The sequence below is a fragment of the Penicillium malachiteum genome (assembly GCF_028827825.1).
Source record: "Penicillium malachiteum strain IBT 17515 chromosome Unknown utg000003l:1.0-4950554.0:1.0-4952489.0, whole genome shotgun sequence".
Lineage (NCBI taxonomy): Eukaryota > Fungi > Ascomycota > Eurotiomycetes > Eurotiales > Aspergillaceae > Penicillium > Penicillium malachiteum.
In genome coordinates, this window is record NW_026643096.1 from 720,214 (window position 1) to 741,515 (window position 21,302).

The 21,302-nt window shown below is 47.2% G+C and overlaps 11 protein-coding genes across 11 annotated transcripts; 9 read left to right on the forward strand and 2 right to left on the reverse strand.

The window, feature by feature from the left end:
* The first annotated feature begins 1,160 nt into the window (after positions 1-1,160).
* N7483_006589 (40S ribosomal protein uS8) lies at positions 1,161-1,879 on the forward strand. Its single transcript, XM_057090026.1, has 3 exons — positions 1,161-1,315; positions 1,559-1,628; positions 1,682-1,879. The coding sequence occupies exons 1-3, from the start codon at positions 1,183-1,185 to the stop codon at positions 1,869-1,871; spliced, it is 393 nt and encodes a 130-aa protein (XP_056944767.1). The 5' UTR covers positions 1,161-1,182; the 3' UTR covers positions 1,872-1,879.
* A 363-nt stretch (positions 1,880-2,242) lies between these two features.
* On the forward strand, positions 2,243-3,452 carry N7483_006590 (uncharacterized protein; the record flags this gene model as incomplete). Its single annotated transcript, XM_057090027.1, has 4 exons — positions 2,243-2,278; positions 2,343-2,683; positions 2,746-3,303; positions 3,377-3,452. The coding sequence occupies 4 exons, from the start codon at positions 2,243-2,245 to the stop codon at positions 3,450-3,452; spliced, it is 1,011 nt and encodes a 336-aa protein (XP_056944768.1).
* A 611-nt stretch (positions 3,453-4,063) lies between these two features.
* Positions 4,064-5,601, forward strand: N7483_006591 (uncharacterized protein; the record flags this gene model as incomplete). Its single annotated transcript, XM_057090028.1, has 4 exons — positions 4,064-4,576; positions 4,633-4,874; positions 4,933-5,371; positions 5,434-5,601. The coding sequence occupies 4 exons, from the start codon at positions 4,064-4,066 to the stop codon at positions 5,599-5,601; spliced, it is 1,362 nt and encodes a 453-aa protein (XP_056944769.1).
* Positions 5,602-5,995: 394 nt separating this feature from the next.
* Positions 5,996-6,575, forward strand: N7483_006592 (uncharacterized protein; the record flags this gene model as incomplete). The annotated part of the gene is made up of 2 exons (XM_057090029.1): positions 5,996-6,019; positions 6,156-6,575. The coding sequence occupies 2 exons, from the start codon at positions 5,996-5,998 to the stop codon at positions 6,573-6,575; spliced, it is 444 nt and encodes a 147-aa protein (XP_056944770.1).
* Positions 6,576-6,684: 109 nt separating this feature from the next.
* N7483_006593 (uncharacterized protein) lies at positions 6,685-6,900 on the forward strand (the record flags this gene model as incomplete). Its single annotated transcript, XM_057090030.1, has 1 exon — positions 6,685-6,900. One exon carries the CDS (start codon positions 6,685-6,687, stop codon positions 6,898-6,900), a length of 216 nt encoding a protein of 71 aa, XP_056944771.1.
* Positions 6,901-8,257: 1,357 nt separating this feature from the next.
* On the forward strand, positions 8,258-9,409 carry N7483_006594 (uncharacterized protein; the record flags this gene model as incomplete). Its single annotated transcript, XM_057090031.1, has 1 exon — positions 8,258-9,409. The coding sequence occupies one exon, from the start codon at positions 8,258-8,260 to the stop codon at positions 9,407-9,409; it is 1,152 nt and encodes a 383-aa protein (XP_056944772.1).
* Positions 9,410-9,489: 80 nt separating this feature from the next.
* On the forward strand, positions 9,490-10,852 carry N7483_006595 (uncharacterized protein; the record flags this gene model as incomplete). The annotated part of the gene is made up of 3 exons (XM_057090032.1): positions 9,490-9,755; positions 9,852-10,742; positions 10,843-10,852. 3 exons carry the CDS (start codon positions 9,490-9,492, stop codon positions 10,850-10,852), a joined length of 1,167 nt encoding a protein of 388 aa, XP_056944773.1.
* A 943-nt stretch (positions 10,853-11,795) lies between these two features.
* Positions 11,796-13,561, reverse strand: N7483_006596 (uncharacterized protein; the record flags this gene model as incomplete). The annotated part of the gene is made up of 3 exons (XM_057090033.1): positions 11,796-12,463; positions 12,579-13,146; positions 13,211-13,561. 3 exons carry the CDS (start codon positions 13,559-13,561, stop codon positions 11,796-11,798), a joined length of 1,587 nt encoding a protein of 528 aa, XP_056944774.1.
* A 625-nt stretch (positions 13,562-14,186) lies between these two features.
* N7483_006597 (phosphatidylserine decarboxylase 1) lies at positions 14,187-15,809 on the forward strand (the record flags this gene model as incomplete). The annotated part of the gene is made up of 1 exon (XM_057090034.1): positions 14,187-15,809. One exon carries the CDS (start codon positions 14,187-14,189, stop codon positions 15,807-15,809), a length of 1,623 nt encoding a protein of 540 aa, XP_056944775.1.
* A 707-nt stretch (positions 15,810-16,516) lies between these two features.
* N7483_006598 (Auxin Efflux Carrier superfamily) lies at positions 16,517-18,472 on the forward strand (the record flags this gene model as incomplete). The annotated part of the gene is made up of 5 exons (XM_057090035.1): positions 16,517-16,772; positions 16,864-17,030; positions 17,107-18,183; positions 18,266-18,342; positions 18,406-18,472. 5 exons carry the CDS (start codon positions 16,517-16,519, stop codon positions 18,470-18,472), a joined length of 1,644 nt encoding a protein of 547 aa, XP_056944776.1.
* Positions 18,473-18,765: 293 nt separating this feature from the next.
* Positions 18,766-21,078, reverse strand: N7483_006599 (multicopper oxidase-domain-containing protein; the record flags this gene model as incomplete). Its single annotated transcript, XM_057090036.1, has 7 exons — positions 18,766-19,149; positions 19,207-19,624; positions 19,678-19,875; positions 19,926-20,080; positions 20,132-20,463; positions 20,526-20,642; positions 20,730-21,078. 7 exons carry the CDS (start codon positions 21,076-21,078, stop codon positions 18,766-18,768), a joined length of 1,953 nt encoding a protein of 650 aa, XP_056944777.1.
* Positions 21,079-21,302: the final 224 nt, after the last annotated feature.

A 21,302-nucleotide genomic window follows, 5' to 3' on the forward strand; every position in this document is an offset into this window, starting at 1 on the left:
TGGATGGTGAGGGTTTGCTTCATTGTGCTTCTGAGCAGCACCAGTCAAGTATCGCTGTTTCTGTTCACTTTCCCCCATCTTTTCCTCTTGAGCTCCGAGATTCCCCGCTTTCTTGAATTTCAGCCCGCCCCCAACCCCAGTTCGTGATTCATACACACGATTTCCCCTCCCCTTGATGACATCTTCAAATGATCCCCCCCATTTAACCCATCCCCCTCACGCTCTGTCTTCTGAGTTTCTTCCTGATACAAACCATTTTATCCCTTTTTTTTCTCCTCTTTTCCTTCCCCTTCCTAAGTTTCCTTTTTAATTAGACAAGACCCCCTCGCATCCTATAGCATCTGCCCACTCATGTAGCCCAAGACCTCATGTATTCTCCCCCTCCCATCAAACTCGTGTATGCCCCATCATGTATGCCCCATCATGTAATCCCAGGAGCCAAGTCTTCCCCTTCTCAGAAAAGAGTTGTTTCATGAAAAGCTGTTCAATTTTCCAATCTCCCGTATACTCCGACCATCCTCCCCCAACGCCCATGCCCAAGCTGTTGCACCAGTCCACCCTTCCACAACAATGTATGAACATCCAACCTTGGTGCCCTTGATCAACCATTTGGAAAGCCTTGCTGAAGGCACATTGGAATTTTTATAAAATGCAATATGTAGTGATATTTTGGATCTTCTCACTGGTTGAGATTGTATACAAAGTAAGCCCTAGATAATCACGTGATATTGATTACTAAGGTCCAACCGGCCATTACCCTTATCGGCACGTGATTGCAAGCCGTGGTGATAAGGGCAATAGCCCTGGACCCGCACAGTCAGCAGAACCCAACCTTCAATCTTTCAAACTTTTCATTTCCGACCCGCCAACCATCGACAATCAGTCACTCGAGGTATGTATACTCTATACGCCCTTTCTCATCAGCCTCCCAGCTAGTCTGGGTGAGCAATCATCCTGCCATCCTCTTATTCCCTTAAGGCTTGAAAAAAAAAATGCTTTTATTAGGTCAGGGTTTTAAGGGGTCGCTGCAGGATGATACGCATCACCTATCCAGCACGGGCTGAAGAACTCCTTTTCAAGGAAGGGGGCACTCTTTACGCTCAAGACTAGTTGAAGGCTGACTTTACTGGTCTTATCCAGATACCTCTTATCTTCACGTCCTCGATTTGAGAATCCGCCAAAATGGTCAAGACCTCCGTCCTCAACGATGCGCTTAACGCCATGAACAACGCCGAGAAGGCTGGCAAGCGCCAGGTCCTCATCCGTCCTTCCTCCAAGGTCATCGTCAAGTTCCTTACTGTCATGCAGAAGCACGGTATGTGAAAAAATTCCACCTTCGCTTTTTCATTTCATTTCAATTTTTTTTTTCATTCTTTCTTTTCATGGTGTTTTGTGGAGGATATTCGGGTTGATAACTAGGCGGATTGTTTCAATCACCCACGACGTTTGCCTTTTAAGTACCCGATAGATTATTTGCGGAGATCTTACACGTTTTCAAAGCGCTCATCAGTATTTGACGACTTTTAAATTTTCGCAACATGCTGACATTTTCTTTCAGGCTACATTGGCGAGTTCGAGGAGGTCGATGACCACCGCTCCGGCAAGATCGTCATTCAGCTGAACGGCCGGTAAGTTTCTACAAGCTCATTACTGCATAACATTTTACTAATCCCTTTCTCAGTCTTAACAAGTGTGGTGTCATCAACCCCCGCTACCCCGTCCAGCTCCGTGACCTCGAGAAGTGGGCTACTCAGCTCCTTCCTTCTCGTCAGTTCGGTTACGTTGTCCTGACCACCTCCGCTGGTATCATGGACCACGAGGAGGCTCGCCGCAAGCACGTTGCTGGCAAGCTCCTCGGTTTCTTCTACTAGATGGAGTCGTTTTAAAAACGAATCTTAAAAAAGAAAAGTTTCTCTTTTGACTGGTTTCGCATGACACTTGGGCTGGGCCCTGGAATGTAATCTAAGTAGCAGAAGATACCCCGCCTCTGATAGCTTGCAGAGTACATGGTTCGTATTCCAATGCCAGGTGTTTCTGGTCAATGACCTTTAGTCCTTGTGTAACACGTAGAGACCATATAAGGTCGATTGGCCATCTCGAGCCCTGACTCTTGAAAACCCCGTATAATGCGAAGTCTGTCGGACCGAGGCTCTAGCTCACCGCCTACTTTCTGCCTCGTATACACTATACTCCCCGCAATAGACATAGGACGGACTAACAAGACTCATTGTCTGTACTCATCATGCCGTTAGATACAATCTATTTGACTCGTCATGGAGTGGGTATCCTTCATTCCACCTTGTTGAAGAACATGCAAACAAGCTAACTTAGTTCAACTCTAGCACCGTCTCAATTGGACAATTGATCTCAGCACCGGGACTTACAAGTCGCAATTCCCGACACCAACAGGCAATCCTGCAGACCCTGCGCTGACATCCTACGGAATTAGCCAGTCGCATGAGCTTGGGAGATATATAAACGATCCGGCGTTCCACCCGAAGCCCTTCCGAGTGTACTCTAGTCCGTTCTACCGTTGCTTACAGACCATCCAACCATCAGTGGAGGAACTGGGCAAGAAACACAAGGAACTGCAAGCCGCAGGATATGATGCGTCTCAAAGAATAAAGGAAGGAAATGTTGACCCGTCATCTAACTTTGATGTCCACATCGAAAATGGACTTGGGTACGCCCTAGTAGATACTATCTACCATCCCAAGACAATAATTGCTAATGCTTGTTATACAGTGAATGGTTCGGCCCGACAACATTCTTCGAGCACCCACCCCATCCAACAACGGAAACGATGCACGGACACTTTCCATCCTTGGTCCCAGAAGCGCACTTAAGAACTTATAAGCCTCTTGTGCACCCATCCCGTCGCGGGGAGACGATTCTGGAACTACATAACCGCGCCGCAACCACGCTCGCAGGTATTATTGCCGACCTGGATGCTGAGATCACCGCTTTAGAAGCCAATATCCCACCTGAACAACGAACCAGTAAATCAGTTCTGATATGTTCGCATGCTGCGACGTTAATTGCAATGGGTCGTGTGTTGACTGGAGTTATGCCGGAAGATACATCTCAGGAAGACTTTTTTGTATTCACAGCTGGGATGAGCACGTTTCGTCGGCGCAGCGATAATGCTGATAAGATTGATCGTTCAGCTGTTTTGGCTGGGGGAACGGAACTTCTCCGTGCTGAGGGCGTTCCTGAGTGGATGGGCCGTGGGGTTGGAGGTGGGTGGGAGTGTCTCAAGAATGGAGACTGTAGTTTCTTGAGTGGCGGAGCTGAGCGAGGATGGTAAGTCATTCCAATGATTTCATCCTTTTGGATTTTGTCGGATTTGATGCTAATACGTTTGATAATTTTCCAGGCATTTCAGTGGGGAGGAATCTTTTGATACTGGTCCTATGGCACCAGCTTCGGAGCCTATTCCAACTAAGCTTTAAGCTTACTTTATCAATCTATGCATATTTAGAGCTTTGATATATCTATCAGCAAACATCTACATATTTGAATGGAGAAAGCACTGTGAAATCCGATGAAAGGTTCCAACTTGAACTCTACAGTATGTTCAAGTTTACCTTGCCCAAGTCATTGACAACATTTGAATGTCAGCCATAGAAATCAATATCATCTTCTCTTCTTTCGATCAAACCTTGGAAATGGTTTCCAGTCCCGAGGTCTGAACATGTAACGATTACTCATCTCACGCCCTTCAGTTACATCCCGAGTATAACCGTCATGTGGGGCATAAACCCTCTAGATCGTCCAGATGCCCAGTGAGAAGAAAATTCAAATCTCCGAATCTGCAATTGAATGCTCATACGCTACTTTAAGATCAATCCCCTGCAGCTAATACCTAGAAAATACAGCGATTGGTCCCTGAAACCCCGAAACGACAGGGTCTAAGCGCCACAACATCCGGCATTGATTGATAAGAGCTGGCTACCACGCCAAGCTTAACTCATCGGACATCTCTATAAAGAGACCAAAATTCTTCATTGGACTTAAGAAGTGAAGAACCTTGGAAGGAATCAAGAAACAAACGATCTTCAAAATGTCAACAATCCCACAAAATCTACCTAGTACAGCCATTGAGCTCCCAACTCTAGACACTCACAACCAAGGTGAACGTCAACGCAATGTCACCAACGCAGCAAACCAAAGCCAGGAATCCGATGAAGTTATGCAGCAATCCTTGCTAGCAGACTCTGAAGTTCCCGACGGCGGGTACGGCTGGGTTCTTATCTTCGCCTGCGCAGTTGTGACATGGTGGTTCGTCGGCGCATCCTACACATGGGGTGTGATGCAAGCAGCTCTCGTGGAAAAAAGAGGATATTCTTCCTCGACACTGGCATTCGTCGGATCTTTGTGTCCTGCTTGTATCTCGCTTCTGGCCGTTCCTAACGCAACGGTAATTCGCAAGATTGGAGCGCGGATTACCGCTTTATTGGGAATTTTCTTGCTTGGATTGGGGAGTATCTTGTCTGGGTTCACGACACACAGTATTGTGGGACTCTTTATGACTTGGGGATTTGTTGGAGGACTTGGGACCAGTCTATGCTTTATGGTGGGTTTGACCATGGCCACGTGAAGGTGATTTGTTGTTTACTGACTGGTTTCCAGGTTGTGTCTGTTACGCCGGCGCAGTATTTCAAGACTAAGCGCGGAATTGCCAATGGTATTGTTTATGCTGGAGGTGGACTTGGTGGCACAGTTCTCAGTTTTATTCTGAATGCCCTACTTGATAATGTTGGCATTGCCTGGACATTTCGAATCCTCGGCTTCATGATCATTATAACCGGGCTACCAGCTGCGTACCTGATCAAAGAACGGGCACCGATTCGACCGGCGAAGATGATTGAATGGTGCGTGATTTATACTTCGAAGAAGTAAACATGAAATATTATTAATTTTTGTCTGCAGGAGTCTATTCCGTGATACTCGCTTCACTATCCTCTGGCTGACAGGTGCTATTGGCACATTTCCACTCTTCGTGCCAGCATTCTTCTTGCCACTTTACACCAACTCTCTCAATCTCCCATCCAGTGCTGGAGCCGGTCTCGTTGCAGCCTTTAACTTCTCATCGGCCATCGGACGACTCACATGTGGCTTTGCGTGTGACAAATTCGGATCACTGAATACTTTATTCATATCCCTCTTAATGAGTGCACTGAGTCTGTTCGTTTTATGGCCTATCTCGAGCTCAATTGGTCCGCTGATTGCATTCGTGGTAATCAATGGAGCTGCGAATGGTGGATTCTTCTCTACTATGCCCACTGTCGTTGGAAATGTTTTTGGATCGGCAAGGGTATCTGTTGCGGTTGGAATGATTGTGAGTGGATGGCTTGGAGGATATCTTCTGGTAAGTTCGATCCTTTTTGATAAAATTATCAAATGATCTCAGTCTGATAATTATACTTATAGGGTGCACCTATTGCTGGTTATATCCTGAATGCCTCTGGAGGTGAATCGAGCGGAGTGGGCGCATACAGACCCGCAATCTTCTATGCAGGCTCTATGGCAACGGCAGCTACTATTTTGGCTGGTATTCTGAGAATCAAGGTCGATCGCTCACTCAAAAAGACAGTCTGATACATATCAACTCCAGGGTCACCTCAGAGCTCTCAACCGCATGTACATGCTTAATCAAGATAGTTTTGTGTGTCATAACTACAAAAGAGAGATTGAACTGAAGTATTGCCAAGGAAAGTTGTTATGTTTGATATCCCACTTTTGACCTTGAAATCCCTCAAGTGCTTGAATATTTGGACTTTTGACCATATGCATATTACTAGTAGTATATGGGCGGTAAATGTGATGGTCGGAGTAGTATCTACTACGCGTCATTCAGTATGGGCTTCAAAAAGGGCATAAATACACAGTCATGAGTTCTTTAACATCGGGCACCTGGGCACCTGCCTAAACATAAACCAATTGGGCAGTGATAAACCCACCACTTTATACGTACAGTACAGCCTCATGCATGATGACGTGTTCAGCAGCTGCCAGTGTAAGCGCCGGGGCCAGCACTAGCCAGAATCGCAAGAGGGGATTCAACAGAATGTACTTCGTAACAATGTGCGATCTTTCATGACTCACCATAATATTTGGCTAGCACATAATGTTGAAGAAGATTTCGTACAAAGCTCTCTCGTTCTCGAGCCGACGGTGACGCCGATAAAGCTGCCAGTGGATCTGCCCATACGATCCCTTCGAAAAATGAGGAGGACCCCTCCAACCATGCTGTTGCGGGACCCAAGGACCTCTGGCAAGTAGCCTTCGATGGCCTGGATTCAAAGCAAAAACTCTGGTTATCCCAAGACAGGCAGACTCCACTCGGGGCCATCCAAGAAGTCATCAATGAGACCGAAAAGAAATATACCGAGTATAAAAAGAAGCAGTTGACCATTTGCAGACGTGATGGGGGTGAGATTCAAGTCCGCAAATTTGCCCAGAATATCCTTGAGTCCGCATTGAATGTGCAGGAAATAGTCAAAGCGATCGCGACCTTCGATCCAACTGGTCATGGTATGGTCCTGATGCTGCTCTACAGTGCAAAATGCTGACATCAAACCACAGCCTGGAGCGCCTGGGGAATAGTCTCGCTGGGGTTGACGGTAAGCGATGCTCTAAATCACCTTAAAACCAACCCAAACCGACAAACTCGCCCTCAAGATGGCCAAGACTAATATTGAGCGCAGAGATGCTATCTTCGAAGCCTCTGAATACTTGGCAGATAAGCTGGCATATTTCACCATAATTGATAGCGACCGTCGATACACAAAGGGTGCGGGGGACAAGCAGCTCGAGGATGCTCTTGTGGGTATCTACAGAGCAGTACTTGAATACGTGGCGGAAGTGAGGAAGACACACAGCGAAAGTGTTGGGTAAGTTCAAGGAATATTCTGCAAGACTCGCGAAGCAGGTCTATGACAAGCGTCTGACAAATGTGTGTTCAGCTCGGATTGGAAGCATCTTCATCTCCCTTACCGAGCATCCACTGCAGAAGCTCCGGGGAGTTGTGGAAGATAAATCTACCGTGGCTGAGAAATGGGCAGCTGTCACCAATTGGAGCTGTGAGTTAAGGGTCTTTAATTGTTTTCATGTTACTAAGTTGCTGATTATGTGCTAGACTTGAAGAAGCAGGCTGGAGAAATTCTTACAGCTATTGACAACAATATCGAGGAGCTTCAGAAAATTCATTCGGTCGTACTAAGTAGACTCTCCTAAATTGCCATCAGATTTCTGGGTACTAGAAGACTGACGATAGCAGGTGCCGAAGATAGAAAAATACTTGAATGGCTATCTCGGTCAGACTTCTCCAATGCCCAGAATAATGCTCAGAATCATCGATCTCCAGGGACAGGTGACTGGCTCTTGAAGTCAACAGACTATCGAGAGTGGAGGGCTTGCTCTGGTGGTATCTTTTGGTTACATGGAGTGGGTAAGTTTGCCAGGTCTAGAGACATGGACGATACACTGACTGCTCAATAAGCGGGATGTGGTAAATAGGTTATGTGGTATGACAAGGTCGTTCAGATCGTGATTGACCGAGTTTGCCGGGATGATCCAAAGAAGCGGTTTGCCTACTGGTATTTTCAATTCAGTGTTCAGGAATTACAAAGCGTTGAGAATATGCTCAGGGGGATCATTCAACAGCTTCATTCAAACCCACTTGATGAGCCCATCAGAAGCATTTGGAAAGACCATGGTACAAAGGGAAGTCATCCGAGTAATGCGAGACTGTTCGAGACTTTCCACGGTGTCATAAATGCCTACTAAGGCGACGTATTTCTCATTTTAGATGCATTAGATGAATGTCCTGAGTCAGCCAATCGCAGAGAAAGGAGTGTCTTGCTGTCATTACTTACTGAGTTCCAGAGAGAGCACAGCAACAAAATCCATAATCTAGTGACCGGTCGCCCAGAGCCAGATATGATTGAAAAGCTTGAGGGATATACAGCATTAGATCTCGAGGAGAGGCAGGGATCTGATATCTCAGCCTTTGTCACGCTTAAAAATTGAGGCTCTAGACGCTAGAATCGCCCCAGAAGAAGTGAAAGCACAAATCATTGACGAGTTGCTGGAGAATGAAAAAAAGGTATGTTCAAGTAGCATCCCGCTGACTTCTTTCTGTACCTAACCAACATAAATCATTTTGCGCAGGCGGTTTCGCTGGGCGGACCTTCAAATAAAGCGTCTTGAAGAATGCCGCACCAAGTCTGGAGTCTTGGAGGCATTGAGGACGATGCCAGAGTCATTGGAAGAAATTTATCTTTCTGTGATTGAGAGAATTAACTCAAGGCCCTCTGATGTCAAATTTGCCGAATTGATCCTCAGTTGGCTCAGTTTCTGTGCCAGGCCTCTTATCTTGAATGAAGTCGCAGAAGCAGCAGGCCTTGAGGTTCCAGAAGACGTCATCAAAATCTGCACAACTTCCCTTGTCACTTTCCGGCGCTCAGATAATGAGATCAGATTGGCTCATTTCTCGGTAAAGGAATTTCTTGTCGCTATCAAGCGTCCAGGCCAATGGTTCCAACTCTCCAGCCTGGATTGTCACGCCATGATAGCCGAGTACACTTTGCAACTTCTCCTGCAACAGACAGAGAGGCTATCTGCAGAGGAACTTGATGGAGTAGCAAAGGAGGGGTTCCTGCTGCTAAATTATGCTGCTCGTCACTGGCCCGAGCACTTTAAAGCTTCTATTGCCACTCTTCCAACCCCAAAACTCCGAGAAATGGCGGATGGGCTTTTTCGTCAGCGAACTATCTACCGTAACTGGCGTAGTTTATTGACAAGGGAGGAGAAAATAATACAATCAACTCCTCTCAGCATTGCATCTGGATTAGGTCTCATTCACATTGTGAATGGCCTGCTCGAAGAAGGTGCGGACCCTATGGAGGGGTTTAATAAATTCTGGGAATACTATGAAATTGAACCTTATACTAGGAACCCTTTACAAAACGCATTATTGAATGCCTCGTGGAATGGGCACGTGGATATATTGAATTTACTACTGACCAAAATGAAAGCCTGCATGTGTTCTGCTATGGCCGCAGATATATTGAGAATGGTTAGACACGACAGCCTCTCAAGCAAGGCACTGGAAAATGTCATGGACAGTCTTTCAGTTTCAGGGGGAATTTATGCTGGAACTAGAGACTCGGATCAAAGCCTTCAAATAGACGCGCAAGTGGTTATTGCTGTGTCCAAGAACGAAACTTGCGGGTTGAAACTAATGACAATCCTCCTTGATCGATTTGATGAAACAGGAATTGTGGTTGTGCCTGTAACCGAGAAAGTGCTGGAGGTTGTGTTGAAAACGGAGGATGTGGGTTTGACATCTTGCAGCTTTTTCTACGAAGACGCTCTGCCGATGCTAAAATCTATCCACGAATAAATTAAATACTGGCATGTCCAGCCAACGCGAACGGCCGCGCAATCAAACTACTTCTTGAAGCACTGCATGCGGATATTGACATGGATCAAGAGTTCATTGCCAGATTTGCAAAGTATGCCAACGAGACCCAAATGAGGATTCTTTTGAGTAAATTGAACACCGATACCCCTCTGACGGAAATTGTTCTGTGGGAAGCAGCTCGTAATGAAGAGGGTGCTGGTGCAATGCGTCAAATCCTTCGTCGACAGGAACACCGGGCTCAAGTCAACGAGGATGTTCTCACTGAGGTGGCATTTGAGACATCTTGCAGTCATGCGCTTGAAATGATGGAAATTCTACTTGATGAGTGTGGGCCTGATTTTCCTATAGGTCCAGCGGTCATGTGGTCAGTTTTGGATAACAGAGGCTAAGAGATCCCAATTCTCAATACACTTTTGCACAGGCAGCAAGCTGGATTTATCGTCACTCACAAGATATTATGCAAAGCAGCCTCTCTTCATGAGAAAGATGTCTTTGAGATACTGATGAACAATGGAGGCTTGCAGATCCCAATCATTGAAAAATTAATTCTCTGTGCCGTGGAGGCCAACAATGATGATGTTGTATCTTTTCTATTGGATCTTGAGGAAAAGACCCAGATTGATCCTCTACCTATCACGGAGTGGGTTTTGTTACCTGCTATGAGAAACTTGAAGCCTGCCACTCTGAAGGCCATCTTACATAGACGGCCATTCACTCAAGTCAGTCAAGTCAGTGACAAAATGTTTGTTAAATCATGTTACAACAAATCGGCAGGGACGCTTTTGCTTCTACTTGAACCACCACACAATCAATTGCCCGTCATGGAAATGATACAAGCGTTGAAATATCATATGAGAGGATCAGGCTCGCTTGGTCAGACGGCCACCAGAAAAGTCCAAGCGCTTATGGATGAAATGGTCATCAAGGCTGATCAAGAACTCCTGGAAGATTTTGCAGACAATACCTACACATTGGAATTCTTGCTGCAGAGGAATTCCACAATATGCATCACGGAACAAGCCGTGATCCGCGCAGCAGCCCACCGGGATGCACTAGCCATTCTGCTTGATAAGCGACTGGAGGATATTCCAATGTCAAAGGGGGTCATGGTAGCGATAGTGGAGAAAGCGGCATGCTCAGGTCATTTTGCAGGTTTACGACAGATCCTCACGCATTTTGGTTCGACGGTACCAATTACAGAGAAGGTTTTGGTGGCAGCATCAGCTACCTTGGATACTCTACAACTTCTTCTCCAAAGCCCAGGTCTCAATATACCTCTCCCTCTACCTGAGAAAGTGGTTGCAAATGCCACGTATAAAGACTTGTCTGCATTACCATGGCTCCTGGAGAAATTTGGCCCTGCCGTGCCATTAACCGAGAGAGTGATGGTTTTTGTCGCCGGAATATCCCAGTATGGAGTAAAGTGCCTTCTCCATGAATGGCCCACCCATGTCGATCTCAACCAAGTTTGGGAAGCAATCTGGGGTTCAAGTTTGATTCTCACTTCTGTTATGATCCAGAAGAGTTCACATGCCTTAGGGACTTGCCATTCATTCAGAAAGAGGCAGCCAGGAATATCCTTCAGTACACTAGAGAAATTGATCTCTCAGAGGCATTATTTGCGCAGACTTCAACTCTCATCTGTGGATATCATTACAGCGGTTTGCTTCCTTTGATCCATGTTTGTATCGAGGAAAAACTGTCTGTTCCGTCAACAGAACATTTGATGAGGGTGGTGTCGGACAAATGCGACACTAATCTTATCAATGCTATCCAAAAGGACCTCAACCGATTTAGAGCAGTACCTACTCATCACCCAGGGGACTTTGAGCAGATGCTATGGTCATATATCCGATTTGAAAGATCCGGGTCATTGTTCGTATATCTATGAAAGAGCATGACAGAAGGAACGACTTGGACTTGGAAGAATGATGAAGTTCATGGCGCATGAGAACTTGAAGGAAGGGAAGAACATTGAATCTACCAGTGTGTGGTTGATATCTATGTAGCCCTGGAGCATACCTACGATCTGAGAATCATACAGAAGCCTTCACTCTTGACTCGGAGCCATAAGCATTTGACTTAGTCTAAGAGATAAGTAAAAATACTGTGCGATAGATTGATCAATTGTTTTCCCTCATACCTGGACTCGGATCCTTGCCAAACATTTGAATTTTAGTCACCCAACCCGGGCCCCTGGCTTGCCAGTGATTACAGCCTCCAAGTTGGATATCTCTATCCTTTACGTCATGTCTAATTTGATGGTGAGGAAATTAGCACTCAGAAGTGAAAAAGAAATAAGAATAAATTAGCAGAATGCTATCTATCTAAAGTAGTTACCTCTGCGGTCACCTCACCCCCCCTTTTAAGTCTGAGTCCGGTCTCCATCCGGAGCCGGGACTTCCTCCTCCTGCTGCTGGCGTTCACGCTCACGCTCTTGGCGCTGACGCTCCGCCTCTGCCTCAGCGGCATTGCGAGCCTGCACCTGTCGCTCGCCAATGCCCGGAATCAAACTTGCCAACAGAAGAACCAAGGACCGTTCGGCCCGCCACAGATACTGCCAGATATCGTCTGGCGCGTTTTGAGCCGGAGCAGGCTGGTTGTTTCCGTTCTCAGCCGTGGCCGCGACGGGCTGTTCGCCCGGGCCACCAGCTAGAGCCAGCCGCTCAATATGGCGTTGGATTGGCCCCACGGTCATCCGGTAGACCTGTCGAGTGATGTCCGAGCTGGATGCCAGGGCAACCACTACTGCCATCGTGACGAACAAGGTCCGAGTCCAGGTGCCTGGCTCCGTGATCATGTAGATGAAGAAGTACAGGCGGATGAACAGCCAGATGCGGCGGAGGGCGCCGCCCGCATCACCCTCCGCGGCTTGGGCCCGGGGGCGTGGTCGGTTGTTGAACACTACATGCTGGGCAGCGTCCCGAGGGAGAGCAACTATGCCGTCAGGGCCTCCTCTATCAGGAGCTCCATTTGGCCCGGCGGTAGGAGGAGCTTGACCAGGAGGACCCGCATTAGGAGTCTCCGTATTACCTGCGACATTGTTTTGAGCGGCGAAAAGATGGTGGGATCTGAGAATCGGGGGGCTGCCCGGGGCCAATGGCCGCATATGTTCAGAGCCTGGGGGGGAGAGCGAGATATCGGGAACCATTAGAAGTGATGACGGTGTAGGCAGCAGGGTCTTGCCCAGGGGGACCATTCCGGGTCATAATCAGGGTAGCAGTATCGTAAGAAGAGGGAGGACCATTGAGGGGATTAGACCGGTTTAGTTCATTCAGACGTCGGAATTCGCGGCCAGAAATCCGCCCATAGTCATGGAGGAATCGATTCCGAGTTTGGGTTGCGATGTCGGCACTACTGGCAATAGCCGCCTGAGCGATCCGAATCTGATTTGAAAGTCTTTGGAAGTGTGAATCGAGCTCAGCAAGTGAAGGGAGAGTGGGATCCCGAGCAAAGGAAGGACCACGAAAGTCGTTCCCAGAAGGAAGAGAGTTCAAGTACATTCGTTCGAGCTCGGAAATAGGGTTTGAAGATTGGTCACCATCATTAACTCCATTGCCAACATCATGTCCAAGAGTGTTTGTAGCGGTCCGTGTTTCATCAGAACCGGAATGAGAGCCGTTTGTGAAAGGGGCCGTGGATCCGAAGCGACGAGATTGAAGAGGAGTAGCGGGTGCGATGATCGGTAGTAGGAGATGAATAGTCATCTCATTTCCCTATGCGATCGAGCCTAGTCAATATAGGAGAATAAAGAGGGAGGTTCACATATATTCAACTTACAGTAATGGGCGCCAGCGCCTCTCGAAGAATGTTAGAATCGGCATGTGAGTGAAGCCGTCTGCCACGGACAATGAGGGTTTGGTGGATGGGCTCTGGGTGAGACGGGACAATCTCCTGAATACGCAATCTCAGGATTGCAACTGTACTGTCCAGGGACATGTTGAGGGTGAAGCGACTCGTGGCAGAAAGTGTAGGACAGAGAATATGAATGGTGATTGTGTCTGGAATTGGATCGGTGGCTGCAGTTTCGGTCTCAACATCTGCTCCTAAGTCTAAGCTGGTCTCCCTTTCTGGCACGGAGTCCGCGACCAGGTCTGGAGTTGAACCAGGGACCTCTAGTTCTGATGCCATTTTGAACCTCTTTTGAAGCTCGCGATAAGGTAGATGACGTGCGCGTTCAATGGGCTATGACGTTACAAGTCAAGCCTATATAGATAAAATGTCAAAAAAATATATCCCAAAAGGAGAATATGAAAATGGAGTAATTGCGATACCTTAGAATTTCATCACTTGTAGACGTGGCCGCGGGGCCAGAGAATTGACAATGCTCACCTGGACAGGTGGAGTTGATTTGGAGATCTGGCTAAGACCGGGGTCGATAAGAGGCGGGCCGCAGAAGACGCTAAGTCCATGCACAAGGATGTATACCAAGCCGTATTGGCAGGGTACACTCCAAGTACATGGAATGATGAATGATAATATGAGGAATCCCAGAATTCAGATGCAGAAAATGTTCATGTAATAAATGTAGTGGGATGAAGAGAAAAGAGTTCAGTCAACAATATAAACAATTATTATCAGCCTATTCACGTGTACAGGGCGGTGAGCTGTGGGGATATAATCCATATAAGGAAGGCGGTCAGGGGTGCATATGGTGCGAAAATCCCCAGGAACAAAGTCACATTCTGACCCTGAAATAACCTCGGATATCTTGTGCACAGCTTATGCTGATCTCCATGGATAGAATTTTCTAACCATGGCCAAGCGCCTTTTTAACCATTCTATTCCCCTCCACTTCCCTTCGGCCCCGGTGATCGGGGGCCCTGCGTCGATGGAGGTTCTTTCGTTCCGGGCAGTTGCTCGTAACAAGGCCAGTGTTCGCCAATTCTCCTCGAAATCATGGCGACAGTATCAAAAAGACAATAATTCGGAACATCATAAATCAGGATTTGGCTCTCGTCTACGATTTGCTCTGCGGAACACCAAGGTGGAATGGTACCCTATCCCTGTGGGACTCGGTATCGGCTTGTTAGGGTTGCTGCATTTCTACAAATCCCAGCGCGATCGCGACCGTGATGATTCTGCAGAAGGTTGGGAGAATGGGGGTCAACCGCCACGCCGACCTCGAGTTGTGCCGACAGGTTCCTGGCAGGTCCAGATCATGTCCACATTGCCCCTGAAAGCCATGTCCCGGCTCTGGGGTCGGTTCAATGAGATTGAGCTTCCCTATTATTTCCGTGTCCCAGGCTTCAAACTGTATTCATGGATCTTTGGTGTTAATCTTAGCGAGGTGGCAGAGCCTGACCTTCATGTCTACCCCAATTTGGCTGCCTTTTTCTACCGCAAGTTGAAACCGGGTGTCCGCCCTCTCGATCCCGATCCCCGTGCTCTCCTATCCCCATCCGATGGTCGTATTCTCCAGTTTGGTACCATTGAGCGAGGAGAGGTGGAACAAGTTAAAGGCATGACCTACAGTCTGGATGCTCTACTGGGATCAGCGACACCAAGCCATGCCGACCACAGCAAGCGACTTACTGATACCCACGCCGAGCAAAACCAAAAGGACGTGGATAATATGAAATCGGATGAAGAGTTCGCCATGATGAATGGAATCTCTTATACTGTTCCCGGATTGTTGTCAGGTGACCCTGATGAGCCAGCCAAGCGTCGTGCCTCGATCGATGCCTCCACCGCCTCCAATACCACTTCCGAAGTACAAGTACAAGAGGAGTTGGCTCGAGGAGATGGCACAGCCTGGTATTCTCCCAAGACATCTGCCAACCATGCTCTTTTCTACTGCGTAATCTACTTGGCACCCGGTGACTACCATCGATTCCACTCTCCTACTGCGTGGGTTGTAGAGAGCCGTCGCCACTTTGCGGGTGAGCTGTACTCTGTTTCGCCTTATCTGCAGCGACACCTTCCTGGTCTGTTCACTCTCAATGAGCGTGTAGCGCTGTTGGGTCGCTGGCGATGGGGCTTCTTCAGTTACACACCTGTTGGCGCCACCAATGTGGGCTCAATTAAAATCAACTTTGATTCTGAGCTGCGCACCAACAGTTTGCTGACTGACACAGCTGCGGATTTGGCGGCGGCCTTGGCAGCTCAGCGCGGCGAGAAAGATCCCGGATTTGTGGAGGCCACTTATCGCCACGCCAGCCGTACTCTTGGTGGACACCCCTTGCAGCGTGGAGAGGAGATGGGAGGATTCCAGCTGGGCAGTACTGTTGTATTGGTCTTTGAAGCACCTTTGAGTTCACGCCAATCACCAGATGCTGGCTGGCCTGACCAGGATCAGGGAGATGGATGGACCTGGACTGTTCAAAAGGGCCAACGCATTAAAATGGGTGAGAAGCTGGGATATGTGGGCGAAGCATGAAGCCAAGACCAGGACTCCCTTGAGTAATGAGGGTATCGAGTATCACTCTTGGCCTTCACTCTTGGCCATCAGGGTCCTTGTACACTGAATACGGAGTACCCTGATGCGCTTTAAAAATGGTCATTCCAGACTGGAGTGACTTTGTTCTTCTGTAATATATACCATTTTGTTTGCTTTTAGTTTCAAATGTTCGAATATAATGCTTAGATTTACTTTATTAGACTGGGTATATCCTATATTAGTAGTACTACTGTACTTTGTATACTGTTTCGACCTACTTAATTCAGGTAGAAACATTTGAATGATCCTCATGCACGGACCACAACGTGCGGATATGATCCACCTTGATTTGTTGCTGATAACGAGCTTCACTTTTGCATCATTTTGACCCACTTAAGTGCTATATTCAAATATTCCTTTGTGTTGCACAATGGTACAGTACTGAAAGAATCTTTGGATATTAATTCTATTCATAAGCAAGACTTAATTTAGTTATATAGATCAGTTAATTCGGGAATAGTAGCAAAAAATACGTATATCCATGGATCAAGGCCAACCTGAAGCACTTGGCGCCGTCTCTTACGTAGGCTACAATCCTAATCTTGGTTGACAGCTTCGCCCCGTTCCAACTTTTCCCCCCTTCCCTTCTTCTTTATTTCGCCTCATGGTCCTTGGGGACTTTACTAAGTCTTCACCATATCGCCTCCATGGCCATTTTTACTGCTCCTCGCTCATTCAGCAATGCCCTGGTCCAAGATCCTATGGGCAACAGCCTTATCGCCGGAACCATGCAATCAAATCACCCCTCCTTCTTTCACCTAGTCCTGCTGGTCTTTGAGGCTGTTTTGGAGGTTGTCTGTGTCTGTCTACCAGGTTACATTGTTGCTCGCCAGGGACTATTCGATGCCGATGCTCAGAAGTTCGTGGCGAACCTCAATGTGATGCTATTCACTCCTTGCCTGAGTATGCCTTTTTGTCCCCTTATCAAGACTCGATCATGATAATATGTGATCCCTATCGCTGGGGCTACTCAATCTCTAATACATACCTCTAGTCTTCATCAAACTAGGCTCCCAATTGACCGCGGAAAAACTCACCGACCTTGCCATTATCCCTGTCATCTTCGTCGTCCAGACTGCGGTCTCATACTCCTGCGCCTTTGTGGTCACGCGATGTTGGGGATTCAAGAAACGCCAGTCCAATTTCGTGACAGCGATGGCGGTATGTGATATCCTTCTCCTGACTTGAGAAATTTAAGAGTGCCCCTGCTGATCCTGGCAATGTGACCAATAAACAGGTGTTCGGCAACTCTAATTCCCTCCCCATCTCCCTCGTCATCTCCCTCTCAGCAACTCTAAAGGGCCTCCACTGGAATCGCGTTCCTAATGATAATGATGATGAAGTCGCGGCTCGAGGAATTTTATATCTACTCATCTTCCAGCAGTTAGGTCAACTGGTGCGCTGGAGCTGGGGGTACCATGTTCTGTTGGCACCAAAGGACCGATATCTTGAAGAGGAGGAGCGAGAGGAAACTGGAGAGACAGTGATTGAACAGGGACAGGCTCGCTACAGCGATAATCCTGCGCAGACAGACCCAGATGAGCCACTTGTGCGTACCCGGAACTCGCAAGAATTCTATGGCTCAAATGGCCATGCGAACGGCAGCCGTTTCGCGTCTGGAGAACAGACCCCGGTTTCCTCCCGTGCCTACTCCTACAGAAAAGCCGCCTCAATAAATTCCGGCGATGAGGACCTCTACTCCGATGACTCGCCATCGGACATTGGACCTCCACCAACAGGTCCCTTCCTGCCACGGTCCAGCACAGGAGACATCTTATCTTTCCCCGACGTCGAAGCCACCGCACGAGAAACGCATCAGACGAAGCAACCATACTTGCAGCGATGCAAAACATCCATCCGTCGAAGTGGCCACCATGTGCGACGCTTCTTTGCCCAAAAGAGAGACACATTATATGCACGCCTTCCCACAAAAGCCCAAAAGACCCTCTCATGGACTTCAACTGGGATCCGTCGCTTCATACGCGGACTATGGGACTTTATGAATCCGCCACTCTGGGCCATGCTTGTCGCGATCGTTATCGCCTCATTCCCATCCCTACAGCATCTCTTCTTTGATGAAGGTACATTCGTTCGCAACTCTGTCACTCGTGCCATCGAACAGAATTCCCAGGTCGCTGTTCCCCTGATCCTGGTTGTGCTGGGCGCCAACTTAGCCCGGAATACACTACCAGAGGAAGCTCTCGCCGATATCGAGCACCCAAATGCGGAGAAAAAAACTTATCATTGCTTCTCTCCTTGCGCGCATGCTTCTTCCAACTTTGATCATGGCTCCCTTAATCGCCTTGATGGCCAAGTTCGTTCCGATCAGTATTCTCGATGATCCTATCTTTATTATCGTCTGTTTCCTTCTCACGGGCGCCCCATCTGCTTTACAGCTTGCGCAGATTTGTCAAATAAACAACGTTTACGTTGGAGCTATGTCGAAGCTCTTATTCCAGAGCTATGTCGTCTGGTATGTGATTGTCCTTCTTCGCTATGATGAACAAGAACTTGAAACTAACACTCTTTTTTGCAGGATCCTTCCCTCTACTCTTATCCTAGTCGTCTGCGCTCTGGAGGTTCTCGAATGGGCTTCCGCATAGATTGTATTCAACATTGCATTCCTGTATCTTTATGACGTGAACGAAGCTGTGCTTGGCGCTTTTTCTTTCTTTATTGTGTGATACATGCTCTCTTTTTCGGGCGTATTAATTCGGACTGGCGTTGAGCAGTACATCCCTAGATACACTCTCAGGACTGGATATTTTACTATCAATATTGAACTTTCAAACTTTTCTCCAACTTGACTTTATCTGATACATGAACTAAGTACCTTTTTCCAAGGTATTATGGGTATAATGAAAATCGTAGCCTTAAAAATACTCTACGCCTCATGCTAAGTAGCCTGAGGTACAGGACAAGCCCCTCCTATAGCCTCCCCCAAGACTCCATCATGCACAAACCCATCCCCATCGCCTCCTTTTACATCAATCAGCATCGCCATACCCGTCGCTTGATGCCAGAGTACATGACAATGAAACAGCCAGATACCAGGATTATCAGCCCGAAAGCGTAGGACAGCATAGCCACGACTGGGTATCTGAACTGTATCACGTAGTGTGACACGGGATAAATTATACGGAATATAAGAATCAAACTCGTTTTCATCCGTATTTTCGAGATTTCCTTCAAGACCTGGTGGAATGGAATTTTCGAAGGGATTATAGGAACCCCAGCCGAATGGTTTTTGAATGGTCATTATGTAGAAGTGATGGCCATGCTTTAAAAACATTAGTATCTACAGTTTCAATCTTAATTATACACGGGTGGTACATACCAAATGAAAAGGGTGAGGCCCCTCATCTAGATTATTCACGACGAGGTCTACCCATACTGGATCGGAACCAGTTGAGATCGCGAACTGGTTGCTATCCCACTCTGTTCTTGGCAGAGTTGTTAATGGGGCAGCTGAATCTTGTTGTGGACTCCAACTAGTTTGATTGAAGTATCCAAAAGGGATATTGTGGTTACGAGCCATTTTCTGAATTTTGGTGTAGACCACATGTGTTTGTTGTGCTTTTGGTGGGAGGGCTTGTAGGACTGATTTTGCGGAAGGGATATAGTTCAGATCAACTTTGTTGCGAATCTGCGGTAATGAAATTGAGCCCAAAGAATTGGCGGATTTACGTGGTGAGTTGTAGCTGATTGGAAAAGTTTGATCTGGTGTCAGAGCTGGGTTCACAAACTTGAAGCATCTAAAGAGGATTAGTGGAGGTCATAAGTGGTAGGATTATATGAAAAGATTTACTCTCGATCTAGTTGGACCATCATAGAAGAGCTCTTGTGATCATGAGACGGATGGAGAATGAAATCCATGCGTGATCCAGGATACAAGATTCCAAGAGAATTCGTGTTGTCTGTGTCATTTCGTTCGACATCCACACTGTCAATTTGAATTAGATCTAATTGTTCCTTGTCAAAGACAAGACTGAAGCCCGCTAAAGATCTGGTTTATAATCAGTTTCCATAGTCACAAAAGGGATCAAATGTACAAACCCAGTATTGACAACACGGATTAGATAAGTTTTTTCAGCATCAAGATCCAGCATAGAATGAACTTGCTGTTCTATGCAATTCACTGGACGTGCAGGGACTGCCATGGAGCATTCAAAATGACCAACTCCGTTGATAATTAGGGAGTCTGGCACTGGCTAAGATTCAGTCAGAATTAAATTCATTTGGGATTGCTGGATGTTCTTTACCTCATTGCCGAAATTCCCCGGAGTCTTATACCATGCTAAGACATCCCTAGCAGGTCGATGATACCAGTCTCCGATGAGCAGAAGCAGCTCTTTGTCATATCCATAGCGATTAATATCATCCTCTGGGCTCGGAAGTAAACCGCGTACTGTGGATGAAGACGATGGGGAATGCACCACCAAGCCTCCATACAGCCCATCGGCCCTCGAAAGACCTGCATGCGCATGGTACCAGAAAGTTCCACTCTGATCTGTGGAGATTGTGAGATTATAGGTAAACTGGGCGCCCGGGACAATGGGACATTGAGATACCCCCACGGCACCATCCATGGCATCTGGATCTGCGTCAGTTTCAAGATGTTGATTTAATAGTAAATTTTGCATTTACGTAACTTACTAGCCACGTGTAGACCATGCCAATGCAAAGCCAATGAGTCTTCTTTTAGCCCATTAGTGACCGTGATAATCAGGGTATCACCTGAACGAGCTTCTATTGTTGGGCCAGGGAAATGATCTAGATTTATCGAAAAACATGGTCAGAATTCATACATATTTTTGAATCGAATATTAGTTCAAGTGTAATGTTAAAGGCCCAGCTCACCATTGATGAGGTATACATCTTTAAGGACTCCATCGGGCCTAAGCAAGCCCGATGTGACATGCCAATCCAGGTACTGCGTGATTGGCGGCCGGGAAATATGCTCTTCGGGATGAAGTGCGATACCAGGGCGGGTAGCTCCGATATGTCGATGAGACTCGATTGGAGCTGGCCGGGACTCCCATGAATAGAGATCCGGTCGTTGTATGCATGTATATGCGAGGGCGATCAATATCACACCCACGAGGGACCAGGGCAGCCAAGTACGCGAACTAGGCTGGGATTTCCTGGGTATTGATGACGGCGACTCCCGTGTATATGGAAGCCTTCGACGACGATGTGATCTCTCCATGATGGAGCATTTCGGAGGGAAGTCGGGGCCCGTAAGCGGATTTCAGTTCTTCTAGTGCTTTCGCACTGTCCCTTTGCATGTACCCCTCCTTATGTGTCTTGCTGCAGGGAGAACAAGCTTGGTCGATTGATTGGAAAAAGTAGAAAGCTGTTTGGATCAGTATATCCCACGTGCTGTATTGGTGGCTTATCTCAGGATCTCCAAGAAGTCTTAGCGTATTTAGC